General features: G+C 45.9%; 2 protein-coding genes and 1 long non-coding RNA gene across 5 annotated transcripts in view; 2 read left to right on the top strand and 1 right to left on the bottom strand.

Annotated features, from left to right (window-relative positions):
• The window catches only part of Mcm3ap (minichromosome maintenance complex component 3 associated protein), a 44,670-nt gene extending 34,061 nt beyond the window's left edge, over positions 1-10,609 (top strand). For 2 of the 3 annotated variants that reach the window (XM_046439177.2, XM_058577317.1), the window contains exons 22-29: positions 480-738; positions 940-1,037; positions 2,204-2,594; positions 3,495-3,752; positions 4,210-4,339; positions 6,065-6,271; positions 9,143-9,293; positions 10,312-10,609. In XM_046439177.2, the coding sequence (XP_046295133.1) occupies positions 480-738; positions 940-1,037; positions 2,204-2,594; positions 3,495-3,752; positions 4,210-4,339; positions 6,065-6,271; positions 9,143-9,293; positions 10,312-10,470 (1,653 nt within the window). In that variant the 3' untranslated portion in view covers positions 10,471-10,609. Of the gene's footprint in view, positions 1-479; positions 739-939; positions 1,038-2,203; positions 2,595-3,494; positions 3,753-4,209; positions 4,340-6,064; positions 6,272-6,998; positions 7,082-9,142; positions 9,294-10,311 lie in introns of those variants that run through there. The other variant, XM_046439178.2, reaches the window with a different exon arrangement.
• Positions 10,070-14,202, bottom strand: LOC124089194 (uncharacterized). Its single transcript, XR_006850658.2, has 2 exons — positions 14,009-14,202; positions 10,070-11,179 (listed from the first exon to the last, which is right to left on the bottom strand). It is a non-coding gene; the product is annotated as an uncharacterized LOC124089194 (long non-coding RNA).
• A 206-nt stretch (positions 14,203-14,408) lies between these two features.
• Lss (lanosterol synthase) overlaps positions 14,409-15,182 on the top strand; it is a 28,048-nt gene continuing 27,274 nt past the window's right edge. Inside the window, exons 1-2 of the mRNA XM_046438870.2 lie at positions 14,409-14,545; positions 14,650-14,818. Coding sequence (XP_046294826.1) covers positions 14,532-14,545; positions 14,650-14,818 — 183 coding nt within the window. The 5' untranslated portion in view covers positions 14,409-14,531. The remainder of the gene's footprint in view (positions 14,546-14,649; positions 14,819-15,182) is intronic.

Raw genomic sequence — 15,182 nt, 5'->3', positions numbered from 1 at the left:
CCCATTTTTTGCATCATGAACTTAACTGTTTTATACCTGTTTAAGGTTCATTAAGATTATAGAAATGTGAGCTGTGCACAGTGGTGGCTTGGGAGGCTGAGGCAGGAGAATTGCAAGTTCAGAGCCAGCCTTAGTAAAAGCGAGGTGCTAAGCAACTCAGTAAGACCCTGTCTCTAAATAAAACAGGGCTGGGGATGTAACTCAGTGATCAAGTTAAGTGCCTGAGTTCAATCCCCAGTACCAAAAAAGATTATAGAAATATAGTCAAATAGCTCTTACTAGAGGTTAAATTATCTATTGACCTGGATGTTTTTCACACTTAATTTATGGTCTCATAAAGGAAGGCTGGCCTAGCCTGTCCAGAGCATAGTGAATGTTTGGTGCTTGGGGATCTTAGGCTGCAGTTGCTCTGGGGCAGACCATATTCCACTAACTTGTTCCCTGGAGCATCCATCATGATGGTCTGGGTGCTGTTGCAGGTGGCCTGTGGTACCCTCAGTGACGGTGCCCTTGATGCTGTGGAGACCCAGAAGGACCTCCTGGGAGCCAGTGGGCTCATGCTGCTGCTTGCCCCCAAAGTGAAGAGTGACGACGTGGCAGAGGAGGATGTGTACTGGCTATCGGCCTTGTTGCAGCTCAAGCAGCTCCTGCAGGCCAAACCCTTTCAGCCTGCACTTCCACTGGTGGTCCTTGTGCCCAGCTCCGGAAGGGATGATGTCAGGAAGGAAGTGGAGGATGGTTTGTGAAGGAAGTCTCTTTTATGATCTAGCGTTGCTTAATAAATGAGTGGAGCCATGGGTGTAAGCAGTGGTGTTAGGAACTACTGAGACTGGAGACCCACTGCATCTCTCCACTGCTGGGTAGGGTGGGGTCAGCACTGTGAGGTGTCAGGTGTGCAAGCAAGTGCAGACATATGACTGTCATCTGTTTATCTTAAAGGTCTGATGCTACAGGACTTGGTTTCAGCTAAGCTGATTTCAGATTACACTGTTACTGAGATTCCTAATTCTATTAATGATTTACAAGGCACCATGAAGGTAAGGGTTTTTTTTTTTTTTTTTTTGCGGTACTAGAGATGGAATCCAGGGGTGCTCTACCACTGAGCTGTATCCCCATTCCTTTTATTTTTTATTCTGAGACAGGGTCTCACTAAGTTTTTAAACATCCTAAGTTGCTGAGTCTGGTCTTGAATTTGCGATCTTCCAGCCTCAGCTTCCCGAGTTACTGAGATGTACACGCATTTGCCACTGCTCCCATCTAGGTTTCATCATCTTTAAAGGTCCATCAAGATAATTTTTTTTTGTTTCCCTTCTGATCTATCTGAAGTTTTATATATATATTAATATATATTTTAATTTTGTTTTATCTACATAATTTTCTAAAGATATAAGCAGGATTCAAAATAAAAGATAAAATTTGCCCATATTCTGCTATCTACAGCAAATCAAATTGTTCATATAAATTTTACCCCCACCCTCTCCATGTTAGGATAGATCTTATGGACACTTTATCACAGTTCTTTTTATTTTTTATTTTGAATCCAGGTCTTGCTAAGTTGCTGAGGCTGGCCTCAAACTTGTGATCCTGCTGCCTTCGTCTTCTAAGTAGCTTAGTATTGTTTTTATGAATTTAAAATATGACCATTTATGCCTTATATGGCAACATCAGATACCAGTGTTATTTTTCTAGAGTGGTCGTCCATGAAATATGTAAAGACATGTGAGATGACAGCTGACTAATTGTACCTGGAGAAAGAAGTACTAAGAATAAAAATAAAAATAACTTCAGAAAGGAAGATAACTGTAGGTGTGAAGGCATCCTGGCATGTAATGAAGCTGTTAGTTCTTTGGCCAAGAGATATGCCTTCCATTTTTGTGTGTGGTAAAGAGGATGTGCAGGGATGGTTTTCTGGGGCCCTGGGCCGTTACAGGGAGTTCCTGCAGGCCCCACTCCTTAGCTGGATGGTCCAGGTGGGGACACACTCTTGTGCTGTTGCTGGGTGTGTCTCCAGGGCCCTAGACAGCCACTCAATCACAGAAGAACCTTATAGGCCCTTCCTACTACCTGTGGTTAAAGCCTGGTACTATGGTGGCATCTACCTCAATCAGTTATGAGTAAAGTACCAAATCATTTCAGAAAACTGTTTTTGAAAACCATTGTGAATTATTTAACCATATCTTTCCCAACTGTCTTTGCTTTTTAGGTTTCTCAGGCAGTGCAGTGGCTGGTCTCTCGCTGCCCCCACGTTCTTGACCTTTGTTGCCAGACTCTTATTCAGTACATTGAGGATGGGATTGGCCATGAATTTAGTGGTCGGTTTTTCCATGACAGAAGAGAGAGACGTCTGGGTGGCCTGGCCTCACAGGAGCCCAGTGCCATCATTGAGCTCTTTAACAGTGTGCTGCAGTTCCTGGCCTCTGTGGTGTCCTCTGAGCAGCTATGTGACTTGTCATGGCCTGTCACTGAGTTTGCTGAGGCAGGAGGTAGCCAGCTGCTTCCTCACCTTCACTGGAACTCCCCAGAGCACCTGGCTTGGCTGAAGCAGGCTGTGCTTGGGTTCCAGCTCCCACAGATGGACCTTCCACCTGCAGCAGGTGTGTGTTTATACTGAGAGAGAAGTGGAGGGCTGGCTGTAGCAGAGCCTCATGTTTTCTTCTTGATGTGACCATCCCGCATGTACTGGGTTCAGTGTGAGGTCTGCAGTCCACCTCAACTGTGCATCCACCTGCACCTGCCTTTGCGTTCATTGGTTTAAGGAGCCAGGGATTTTTATGGAGTGGGGACTCTTGATCTTTTCCCAGCACTAGCCCCCGGCTGCCCTTCCTCATAGGTCCCAGTTATTGGAACAGAAGTTGTCCTTGAGCTGTTGGCTCTGCTGGGACCGTGACATCAGTTCTGATTCATGTCCATGTTCCTTTGAATCCTGCCTGTGCCTACTGTTCCTGGGCCAGGCCTTTGGGCCATTGTGATGGAGCATCCGTAGGTCACCTCAGTTGGCTCAAGCCTAGCATGGCAGGGGTTGCTTCTTCACACATGAATGCTGGTGTTAGGTAATGAGCCTGATGGCTACTTATCTGGCAGAGTGTGGGGCCTCAGCATGCATACTCACTTTGGGCCTCAGGTACCCTTCCAAATTCTCATCATTCAAGAAACCTGAAGGGAAGTGAACCACTCAATGGAAGCCCTCTGTGTCCTCAGCTAGGTGGTGTTCCCCAGGGGAAACCAAGACCACCTACCCGAGATTTTCCTGGCTGCTTGTTATAAATATGATTCCCGGGTAGCCATAGATCCATGTTGTCAAGAGTATCTAGGGTGGGCCTTGGGAGCAAGCTCTTCTTTCCCTCAACAGCTGTGGTTCTGCTGTGTGTATATTTGAAAGCAGACTACCAACTATACAGTTGCTGTTACCTAACAGAGATAGTATTAACATTTTCATGTACATTTTCACCTATACTTTGGTCAAACCTATAATTCATGAGGCACTTTCTCTTCAGCACCCTGGCTTCCTGTATGCTCCATGGTTGTCCAGTATACCTCCCAGATCCCCAGCTCACGCCAGACGCAGCCCGTCCTCCAATCACAGGTGGAAAACCTACTCCGCAGAACATACCGCAGGTGGAAGAACAAGAGCCCCTCAATGGACCAGGGGGCAGGACCCTCTGTCGAGGAGATTCCTTGGGATGACATTATTGCCTTGTGCATCAACCACAAGCTGAGGGATTGGATGCCCCCCAGGCTTCCTGTCATCTCAGGTAGTTGGAGCTTGGCGCTATAGGTCCTCATGAGACTTTCCTGGTTCCGTTTTAGCAAAGGATTGTATTTATTTGACGTTGCTTCTTTTCCCCAGTCTCCATTTCCTTAGGACATCCCTCTAAGTCCAGTGACTTCCAGGTGACGTGTAAACATTGGGAAGAACTAAGAAGGTTCCAGGAGACCTGGATTCCCCTGCCTGAAACAGGCCTCCTAAGTTGATTCTAATTAGAGGAGATCTGTAGCTCTGAGAGTTGTTATTGGTGCTACCACAGTCTGGACATGAGCTGTCTGGACCTTGAGTGGCTCGTGAACACTCGGAGTGTTGAAATGACCAAAGCATGGAAGTAGTATTAGTCAGAAGGCTGTCCTTAAATCAGTAAGTCTGAGCAAATGCCAAGTGGCGACCTGTTGCTCTTTTGATAATGTTTTTAATCTATTTTTGTATTGTTTTCTCAGAGGCATTGAGTGAAGATGGTCAGATATGTGTATATTTTTTTAAAAACCATTTGAAAAACTACGATGTTCCTTTGTCATGGGAACAAGCCAGAGTGCAGACACAGAAGGAGCTACAGCTGAGTCAAGGACGGTGAGTTCCATGTTCAGTGTGTTTCTGTTGCTGTCCTAAATCATATTGTTCTTATCCAAAAGTACACTGTGGAAATTGGCATTTGGCACACAGAATCTCGCCCATCGTGGGTCAGTTTTGATGATCCTTAAAGCATAGATCATTCTGTTGTCACAGAACTGTTCTAAAACAAACTCAGAGGCATGTCACTTAATTTATCAGATGAGCCTGACCCTGAAGTCATATCCAGTTGGGAGAGTGCAAATGAGAAGATTGGTACCTTGTCCCACAAACCTGGCTTAAAAATACCAAGTAAAGTGTGTGGTATATGCAGTCTTGTAACATCTAAAAAAATTCCCAAGTGGTCTTTCTCACAAGATAAACAATATCAACAGTAGAAATCTATTAATGTAGTCTTTTGCCACAATATGAAAATAAGAGATCATTTTATTAGTTGTTGAAATGTATTTATTAAAACTTACACTCATTCTTGATGTTATTATGAAGTTTCAGTAAAAAAAAAAAAAAAAAAAAAAATCCATTAAACTACCAAAAAGGAAAGGAAAAAAAGAAAAAACAGAAAACAGCAAAACAAGCAGCATTTGTTGTTCATGTTGTCACTGCTGCTGCCTATTGTCCTGGATCCTGACTACTGTAGTGACATGGGATAGATGGGCAAAAATTATCAAAGGAGAACTATAATTTCCAGACAGTGTACCCGTCAGTCTGTGATAACCCACAGCTGATCCCTTAGGACTGTCCAGAGTTCAGATAGATGACTGACAACCTATAAAAAATTCTCACAACAGCACAAACCCATGTCATCATGAATTGACAGGCAACGCCTTAACCCCAGCAAGGGAGTGTTCAGAGGCTTGAATGTGCAAAGGAACCCTGAATAAATGAGACATAGACTAGCTTTTGACATTAAAAATATGCAATGTTATAAAGGTGCCAGTGCCAGTCATAAAGTCAGGGCATTGCTAATCAAAGGCCAATAATATTTCCCACTGATATTGACAAATTAATTCTAAAATTCTTCAGGATAATAAAATAGGTAGCAATCGCTGAGAAGATTTTGACTAAGACTAAGAAAGAAGGTCTGCTTAGTCTAATATCAAAATATATGGTAAAGCTACAACACTTAAAACCAGATGGTAATGCTGGTGTATTACAGACCAGAATGGAAAGTCCAGGAATAGAACTGTATGTGACAGGACTGCAGTGCCAAGTCAGATTAGTTGTGAAAGGGCAGACATTGCCATCTCTTTAGAAAGAACCATTAGAACCCCTCTCCAACCATTCGCAGACATTCTTCCAGACGGATCCAAGAGCTAGATGTAAAGTGTAAGAACAGGGGCAATATAGGCCAAAGCAGGGCAAAATAGAGAATCTGTATAGAACCCTGGGATGGGAAGCAAGACCCAAAGTGGAGAAGCTCTAAGAGCCCAGCTGCCCCATGAGAGCAGAAGATTCCAGGAGCAACAATGTCTCTTGATCCTGCTGTGCGTGAAGATCACTCAGCAGTCAGGGGGCTACCTTCTCTCTGAGCCCCATTCCCTGAATTGAGGGAATTCTAGAGGCAGGTACAGGACTGACCCAGGCTTGATCCGTCACAGGAGGTCTGAGGCTTGTGACTGCTTAGGGTGGGTGCATGTGTGTGACTTGCCCATATGCTCTGCAGTGCTGTAGGAATCCTTTCTCCCACTTTCCTGACCATAAGCATTTCAAAACATGTACTTACAGTTTGGGGATAAAGTCTTTTCATTATTCTGCAAGCAATTTTCCTACTCCGTTACTTCACGTGCACCATAAAGGGAAGAGGAATGAAGAGTGTGACCCAGAGGAGCGGAGTCTCAGTGCAGAGGATCTGATGCGAGGAGCTTCTGCCCAGGAACTCCTGGCGCAGTGTCTGTCCAGTAGTCTATTAATGGAGAAGGAGGAGAATAAGAGGTGAGGCCTGTTCCCTTCTGATTCATGTGTGCTGTTCAGTTCACTTCATGCAAGAAGAGAGAGAGTAGTTGCTCATTTGAATAGACAGCTAGGGCAAAAAGACCAGAAGGTTTAGTGATGTGATTTTGTTTGAAAAAGAAAGTGAGTCCAACATTTGTAAAGTATAACCTCTTGGAAGACCGGCAGTGCCCTAGGTGATTTATGTTTTGTTTTGTTTTTTAATTTATTTTCTAGTTGTAGGTGGACACAATACCTTTGTTTTTTATGTGGTGCTGAGGATCAAACCCAGTGCCTCATGAATGCTAGGCAAGAGCTCTATCTCTGAGCCACAATCCCAGCCCACTGATTATGTTTTTAACGGTTATGTTATTTGAAATTGATTTCACTAATTGTTATTGAAAGTTAGCTTCAGATTTTTTGTAGGAAATACATGTGGCTGAATCTACCCAAAAGATGGCGAGTGCTAAACAGTGGCTGTCTGCCCTTGGTGGTCTGAGACTTCTCTGGCTTATTCCACTCTGAATGAGTAGGAGCTGGTGCTGAACCTTTGTGTCCCTCACTGCCCCCCACTCCCTCTTGAGTTTTCACTTGGTGGCCTTATTTATAGTTTTACTAAGAAATAAAACTAGTTAGAAGGGACTTTATATAGGTCATGCTCCTGCCTCCACTGTCTTGAGCAACCATGTCTAGGAGCCTCTCTCTGACCAGCCCATTCCATGTTCCCTAGATGGGGAGGAATCATTCAGCTGGTAGCCAAAGTCAGCCTTCCCCTTGGATTTCATCTTCCACACACTTAAGGGCACTCAACCAGTAGGTGTCCCTCTCCTGTGTCATTGTCTGCTAGAATGTACCAATCAGTGTGCAAACATGAATACATGTTGGCATTGCTCCTCCTTGTCCCCATTCCCTTAATTACCACCTCATGTTTATATTCCCTTAACAATAAAATGTCTCTAAAACTCGGAAATTCTTTGATTCTCACCTCTGCATTCTTCTTTCCAGTCAGCCTGCAGAGGTTGAATGTGGCCATGAACCACCAGCCCTGTCAGCTGTCCACACCTTTTGTTCCTTGCTGCTAGGATGCCCCTAGTCCCCTCCCCAGGATTTAAGTGCTGGCTAATCCTCACCTCTCAACTGATTCTCAGGCCCAACTCCAGACCTAACATCTGGATCATCTGTACCCACTCCTCTGTGATTTTATGCACTCATGGATTTTGAGACGGGGTGTGTGTAGGGGAACGTCCTGCTATGTTTCCCAAGCTGGCCTCAAACTTGTGATCCTCCTGTCTCAGCCTCCCAAGTTGTTGGGCTTACAGGCATAAGGCATGTTCCTGGCTTCCTATTATTTCTGAAATCATCTTTAGACATCTATTGGATGTCAGGCATTGCAAAGTTAACATATTCCATATCCAATTTTCCCCCAACCACCCCTCCTTCGGTGGTCTTTTGTGTGATGGCAGTACAATCCTTCTAGATGCTCAGAATCACGCCCCTATGTCCTGATCATCTTCAAATCCTGTTGGCTCTAATGAAAGTATACTCAGAATTAGACCATTTGGTGTGACTTCCATGGCTATCACCTGGCCTAAAATGAGGTCACTTTCCTTGTGGATTATTACAGTAGGCCATAACCTAGCAGCAACTGCACAGTGGGCACCTTTCAGGTGTGGGGGTCATGTCACTCCTTTGCTCACAACCTCTCAGTGGCTTCCTCTTTCACCTGGAAGTAAAGGCAGATTCCTTACAAGGGTGACCCAGGCCCTGTGTGACGTGCGCCCCATCTTCTTTCTTGACTTCTGGGTTTGCTTTTCCTCGCCTCAGTCCCCAGCCACTCCCAGCCACGCACATTCCAGGTCTCTGCTCAAGCATCTGCTTTTATGTTGGGCTTCCCTTGCTTATCGCTGCCCTCCTTGTTTCCATGGCTCTGCTTTATTTTTCTTTATCAGACGTTTGCTTTGTTCCTTGTCTGTCACTAAAGACAGGTTAGGGTTGGGGCCTTGTCTGTTTTGTTTCAGTGCTGCATCCCTGGTAGTTAGAAAGGTGCTTTGCATTTGGTGGGTGCTTGATAAATGTGTTGGAAAGAGTGAAGGAGTTCACCATTATCGCTAAAAGTGAGTTTACCTAGATATATATAATTATATATCTATATAATTATAAATCTATATAATTGTAACTAATATATCTATATAATTATATATCTAAGTGTGCTCTACCACTGAGCTGCAGCTCCAGACCATGTGTATGTATTTTATATGAGACAGAGTCTCACTATGTTGCCTAGTGTGGCCTCAGATTCTGAGCCCAAGTGGTCCCTCCTGCCTCAGCCTCCTAAGTAGCTGGGACAAATGCTGCCACCGTGCCCAGCTTCAGATTGTTCTTCTTAAAAAGACCAGTGTATGGAGATAGACAGCAGTGGAGTGTGAGTGTGTTAGATGCTATTGGGATATTATTTTGAGTTAGTTTTAAATTATAAGCAGCAATTTGTACATTTTGAAATCTATCAAGACATGAGAGCTGGACATGGTCACACATGCCACGAATCCCATCAACTTGGAAGACTGAAGCAGGAAGACTGCAAGTTTGGGCAACTCAGAGAGACCCCAAAATAAAAAGGCCAGGGATGTAGCTCAGTGATAGGTTTTAAAAAGTGTGAGGTAGGGCTGGGGATATGGCTCAAGCGGTAGCGCGCTCGCCTGGCATGCATGTGGCCCGGGTTCAATCCTCAGCACCACATACCAACAAAGATGTTGTGTCCATCGAAAACTAAAAAATAAATATTTAAAAAAAAATGTGAGGTATACATAGAAGGAAAATGATAGTTAACTTTGTGCTTCTTAGTGCTTAGGTGTTTCTGAACACATATTGTTTCAGGTTTGAAGATCAGCTTCAGCAGTGGTTGTCTCAAGACTTGAGAACAGTGACAGATACAACTTCTCTTCCCCTCTACCTTCCTCAGACACTAATGTCTCTTCCTCAGACTATTGAACCTGTGGCAAAAATACCTACAACAACCAGTTCACAGGTGAGAAGAGAGTGCATTTGGCATTCACACTAGAATTAGAGACAAGAGTGGTGCTGGAAAACAAAGTAGTATCTTGATTCATCATGTGATATCATGAAAGCCAATAAATTACTATCTTAGACTTTTGAAAAACTGATATTAGTTATAGAGACCCAACCAATTGAGTATCTGCTTGTGAAATGAATGAATGGGACTGAAACATACCTAAGAACTGAAGAAAACCTATAACCCTTGTGCAGTAAGGGCACTGATGAAAAAGGTGACAACAGAAGATTCTATTTTGGGATCATATGCTGTCTAAACCTTGGCATCACTTAGACTTGCTTCTGGGATTAATTCTCCTTGGGGAAATTAGTGAATGAAAAAGGCATGCTCAGAGAAGCCATCCCAGTGTGTTCAGCTGGTTAGGGGCAGAGTTGCTTTTCAAAGCCAGATCCTAGTGGCTTTAAAGCCAAGGGTGGTTCTGTTTCACCATCCTTTCCTCAGTGGTTAAAGAAACAAGAGTTTAGCCACAGATCTGTGCTGTTAGATGGTGAAAAGTGTATTCCTGAAGGCTTTTGAAAGCCCCTTAACAAGGGCTAAAAACAAAATGACATACTGTTTCTAGTTATCAGATTGGGAAATACTTTAAAAAATATTCATACCTTTTGATTTACTAATTCTGCCCTTAAAAAAAAAACCTGCCAAATATTCATAAAAATTACTGTATAAAAAAAGTTTGCTGTAGTGCTGACTATGCTGCATAAAAGTAGAAACAAACTGTCCAAGGACGAGAGTTTGGTTAAGCAAGTTACAATACCTTCATATGGCGAATGTATTGTCACAACCCTCGAGGAGATCTTATTAAAAATGAATGGCACTGGAAATTGTTCATGTAGAATACAAAGGGAAACAGTGTATTTCCAGATGATACTGGCTCCATGAATGTACTGGAAGAGGCTAGAAGCATGTTAGCCAAGGTGGTGGTGGTGGTGGTCTCCAGATGACGTTAACCTGAGCTGCTTTTTTATACCAACAGAATGCAAGGACAGAGGAGCAATTGCAGCAGTCAGAGGCAACAGGTACATCTCTGACAGAACGGTTGAAGCACCTGGAAAGGCTGATCCGAAGTTCAAGGGAAGAAGAAGTTGCCTCTGAGCTCCATCTCTCTGCACTACTGGACATGGTGGACATTTGAGCAGCCTAAGTGGAGAGCAGTTATATCCAGAAGAGTTTCTGCTTTTACTCAAAATTATGTTATTCTTAGATGGTTGATGTACTGTTGAAAATGTGATTAATCATGCAAATAAACCATCTGAATTGAATCTCAGATCCTACACAGTTTGCAGAATGAAATATTCTTATGTTTCCTGATCTCAGACGGTCACCCACCCACCTGCATATGTTGAAGTTGTCTGCAGCTTAGATTTCCATGTGTAACAAGATAATTCTCACCGCAAAGTCACAGACCCTGATGTGCCAGCCATCAGCTATGTAGGGATGGGTAAGGCATAGGAGCCCTGCCTGTCAGGAGCACCCAACTCACATGAGAGCTAACAGAGGTATGTGTATATAACACAGGACTCTTGACAATGTACATTGATAGGTATTCCTGGACTGGAAGCTGGGACAGATGGGAGAGTTTACTTGAGAGGACATGAAGAAAGCCTAGAGGCACCAGTTTGGTTGTGTGGCCATGTGAAAGGAACAGGTAGGCAGGGTCAGACCATATTCTGAGTGCTTGGGAATCAGTTGTTAGAGGATATTAGCCAGGGAAGTGACAATTTTTCTGTGCTCTTAGATGGTTCCATGTGGAAGAGGGAAGATGAGTCAGGAATCTTGAGAACTGAATGTTCCAGCTGTCCAGGTTGGAGAGGCAGGTTTGTAAGCCTGAGTTCTAGTAGCTGCTATGGAACAAGAGAATGAATTTGAGAAAAGTATTAACAGACTTGGTGACATTATGACTACCAATCTTAAATTGATACTCATATTTCCCAATTATAATCCTGGAAGACTATTTCATGTCTTCTGGTTCTCTTCAAACCTCCAATATCGTTAGATAATGACCCTACATATTTCAATGAGGAAACAAGTACCATCTAACCTCACCAAATCTGCCAGGCAATCCCTATATTCCAACACTACTCTTAGAATTTCTTCAGTGATTCACTTCATGTTTATCAACAGATATTTAATGTCATTTCTTAATCTTGATTTCAGACATTGTTAATTTCCTATAATGGGAGAGGAGTTAGCTCTCCATCCTGTCTTCCCTGCAATGTATACCATTCACACATACCTATATTTCCTTTCCTGTAATATGTAACAGTGTAACATGTTGGCTGAAATCTCCATTCTGAGTTCATATTTACTACTGGCTGCTGAACTTTTTTTTTTTTTTTTTTTTTGAGGTACAACTTTTGATTTTTTCCTAAAGTTAATAATTGCCTTATTTTTTTAATTTGCTTGTTTTTCTCTGTTCCTATTCACCCAAAATTCTCTACCCTAAGAGTAAATAAAGCTTCTTGTGACACAATCATATGCATCAGATAAAATGCTAGCTCCACTTTCTGTGGAAGACCACCCTCCAAGGCCTCCTGTCTTCCTGCCACAGCTTGGACATTTCCTGGATTCTAAGTCATATCTTCCTCTTCCTTGGTCTGCTTTCTCATTTTGATGGAGCTTAGTTTTAATAGCTTGAGCTCACATATCTAAAATGTCTTTATTTCTATCCTTAAATTTTTGACTCATCATTTGAATGGGAATAGCATTATAGACTGGAAATCATTCCCTTTTGTTTGCTTTTTATTATTATTTTTGGTTATCAGGATTGAACCTAGGTGTGCTTAACCACTGAACCACATCCCCAGCCTCTCTTTTTTATTTAGAGAGAGGGTCTTGCTAAGGTGCTGAGGCTGGCTTTGTGATCTTCCTGCCTCTGCCTCCTAAGCTGCTGGTATTACAGGTATGTCCCACTGCAACTGGCTGTTTATTGAAAATTTCAAAATCACTTCTATGGCAGGTGTTCTCAAATTTCCAAACATATGTGATCTTTTTGCTTCCTCTTGTTCCCTACCCAATTTATTGTGCTGGACTTTTTTTAAAAAAAAAATTATTATCATTCCAGTTTTTATTGCTATTAAACTACCCAAACAGTTTTAACTTTGAAGAGGACTCAACTGGCAGGTTTCCAGTTTTTTGTACCTTCTCCTGGGATTTATTGGCAAGAGTGGTCTTTTTATTCATTTAAGCCACATATATAGATTTTAACTTTGTTGGTTTGCTAGGTCAGTTATCATTCTTCCATCCACTCCCAGCCTCTCTTGCTAACTGGTATCTTCATTCTTTGTGGGTTTTGTCTTTGTCTTGTAAATGTGTGTTTGGGCAAGAAATGGAAGTCAATGCCTCTTTTCAGACTCCATAATTAATCAGAATTTAGAAAAATTCTGCCATTAGTCATTTCTCCCCATGTCTCCTGAGATAGTTTGTCAATCACCAGTAAATTGTTTTGCCACATCCAATCATGAATTCCCAGTCCTCGTTTAACATTCCTCCAAATCCTCAGCACAGATCTGGTCTTCCCTGGGCTTCCCTGACTCTCACCCCCTGGACATGACAAGGTTGGTGCCGCAGGGATTACTGAAGCTCTGATTTCCTGGTTAGTCTAATCTTGCGATTTCAAATGATGAAAACAGATGACTACCAAATTCCTCTCTACTTGAATGCAGCCTACTGGACATTTCCTCTTTAATGTCTAATAAACATATCATGACATGTCCCCAATTTACGTTGAGACTTCCAACCAAACCTTCCCTGTGTTACACACCCAGTGGTCCAGGCCAAAGCCGTGAGCCTGTAAGGTGTGGGCACCAACACTGACTTCTTACAGCTCCCTAGCAAAGTAGCCCTGTGAATTCTCAAAGACTGTTTTACATTTTTCTTTTTTTTTTTTACATATATATTAAAAAGAATAATGTTTTTTCCTCCTAGGTTCAGTCCACTAAAACAACACGACTCTTCTCTAATGGAGACCTGCGCTCACCTGGTGCAGGGCTCCAGGTGGGAGACCAGGTTCCTGCTCTCTGCACCTCGGGCCCCCTCCCGGGATGGGGGCGGGCGGGGCAGCTGGGCGGGGCAGCTGGTCCACCTGGAGGCCGGGGTGCCCAACTTCCGGCCCACCCCAGAGGTCCCCCGAAGCCCGTCCACCCGACCCCTGGCTCCCGTCCCCCATTTCCGGTTTCCGGCCCCCGCGACCCCCGGATTCCCGCCCCCTCCTCATCACCCGCCCTCTCGACCCCGGGCTCCCGCCCCCCCTCATCTCCCGCCCCCCTCATCTCCCCCCCTCCCTCATCTCCCGCCCTCCCTCATCTCCCGCCCTCCCTCATCTCCCGCCCCCCTCATCTCCCCCCCTCATCTCCCGGCCTCCCTCATCTCCCGCCCCCCCTCATCTCCCCCCCTCATCTCCCGCCCTCCCTCATCTCCCGCCCTCATCTCCCGCCCGCCCTCATCTCCCGCCCTCATCTCCCGGCCCCCCTCATCTCCCGGCCCCCCTCATCTCCCGGCCTCCCTCATCTCCCCCCCCTCATCTCCCCCCCTCATCTCCCGCCCCCCCTCATCTCCCGCCCCCCTCATCTCCCGGCCCCCCTCATCTCCCGGCCTCCCTCATCTCCCGCCCCCCCACCTCCGAGCTCCATGCCCCTTGACCCAGGGTTCCGGCCCCGCGTCCCCGCACTCACCTCAGGACACAGTGATTACACTGTGATTACTCTGCCCGCCACCACCCCCGAGGCTCTCGGAATCTGAGGTCGTCCCCAAACTCCCGTCTCCCAGACCCCGTGGACCCTCCTCACAAGCCTCCTGGTCGCCCCGGGGGCGCCCCCCTTTCACGCCCCGGGCCGACGCCGCGACCGAAGGTACCGGAAGAGCTGTCCCCGCCCACTGGACCCCTTAGCCACGCCCTTCAGGTCCCAGCCCCGCCTCTCCGGGCTGCCCGCCTCGCAGGACCCTCCCGCAAGTCCCGCCCCTAGCGCCTCGCCACTCCCTGGAGGCTCCGCCCCGGCCGCGTGTTTTGTCGTGCGCCCCACCAGCGCGGCAGCCGGCGCGCGGAGCCCGGTTGGTGGCGCTCTGATTGGCTGCGCGGCATCGGGCCACTGGGCAGTGCAGTCAGCCGAGGCGCGCGTCTGCGCAGTGCGCGGGGCGGGGATGTGCCCTCAGATCTAGGTGGCGGCTCGCGGTGATTCCGCGGAGCGCGGAGCTGTCATGACGGAGGGCACGTGAGTCCCCCGGCCCTGGCGGCGGGTTCGCGGGCCGGAGCCGGGTGGGCGCCCCTGGGCCGGGCGGGGCGGCGGGGCGGGCGCTCACTGCGCTGGTCCTCCAGGTGTCTGCGGCGCCGAGGGGGACCCTACAAAACCGAGCCCGCCACCGACCTCAGCCGCTGGCGGCTCCGCAATGAGCTGGGGCGGCAGACGTGGACGTACTGCGGCCAGGACGACGACGCTGGCCGCCAGCAGACCGGCCTGGAGGCCCACTCCCTGGGGCTGGACACTGTGAGTGGCCGCTCCCCGGTGGCACCCGCTCCCAAGTCACAGCGCCGGGCCGTCAGGCCGGGGGGTTGCAGCCCTGTCAGCACTTTATTCTCAGCACGAGGAAATCGCTGTTTTAGAGGGGTCCTTAATTTCAGTCTGTTTCAGAAGCGTCCTCTTTGCTTCAACCCCTTCATTCCCCACCCCTGCAAGGAATTGCCAGAATTTTGAACACTTTATTTTGAAATGATTTTGGATATAAAAAGAAGAATTGCAAAAGGTGGTTGTGACTTTTCTATTTATTCACAAAAAGAAGTTCTTTGATCTCATGTTCTGGTTATGTTCATCCATATACAGAAGTTCAGCTAATCTCAGTGGTAGGGTACAC

This window comes from Marmota monax, unplaced genomic scaffold (assembly GCF_021218885.2).
Source record: "Marmota monax isolate L192 unplaced genomic scaffold, Marmota_monax_Labrador192_F-V1.1 WCK01_AAM20220418_F8-fsc00125, whole genome shotgun sequence".
Lineage (NCBI taxonomy): Eukaryota > Metazoa > Chordata > Mammalia > Rodentia > Sciuridae > Marmota > Marmota monax.
This window is presented reverse-complemented; position numbering and strand designations above follow the sequence as displayed.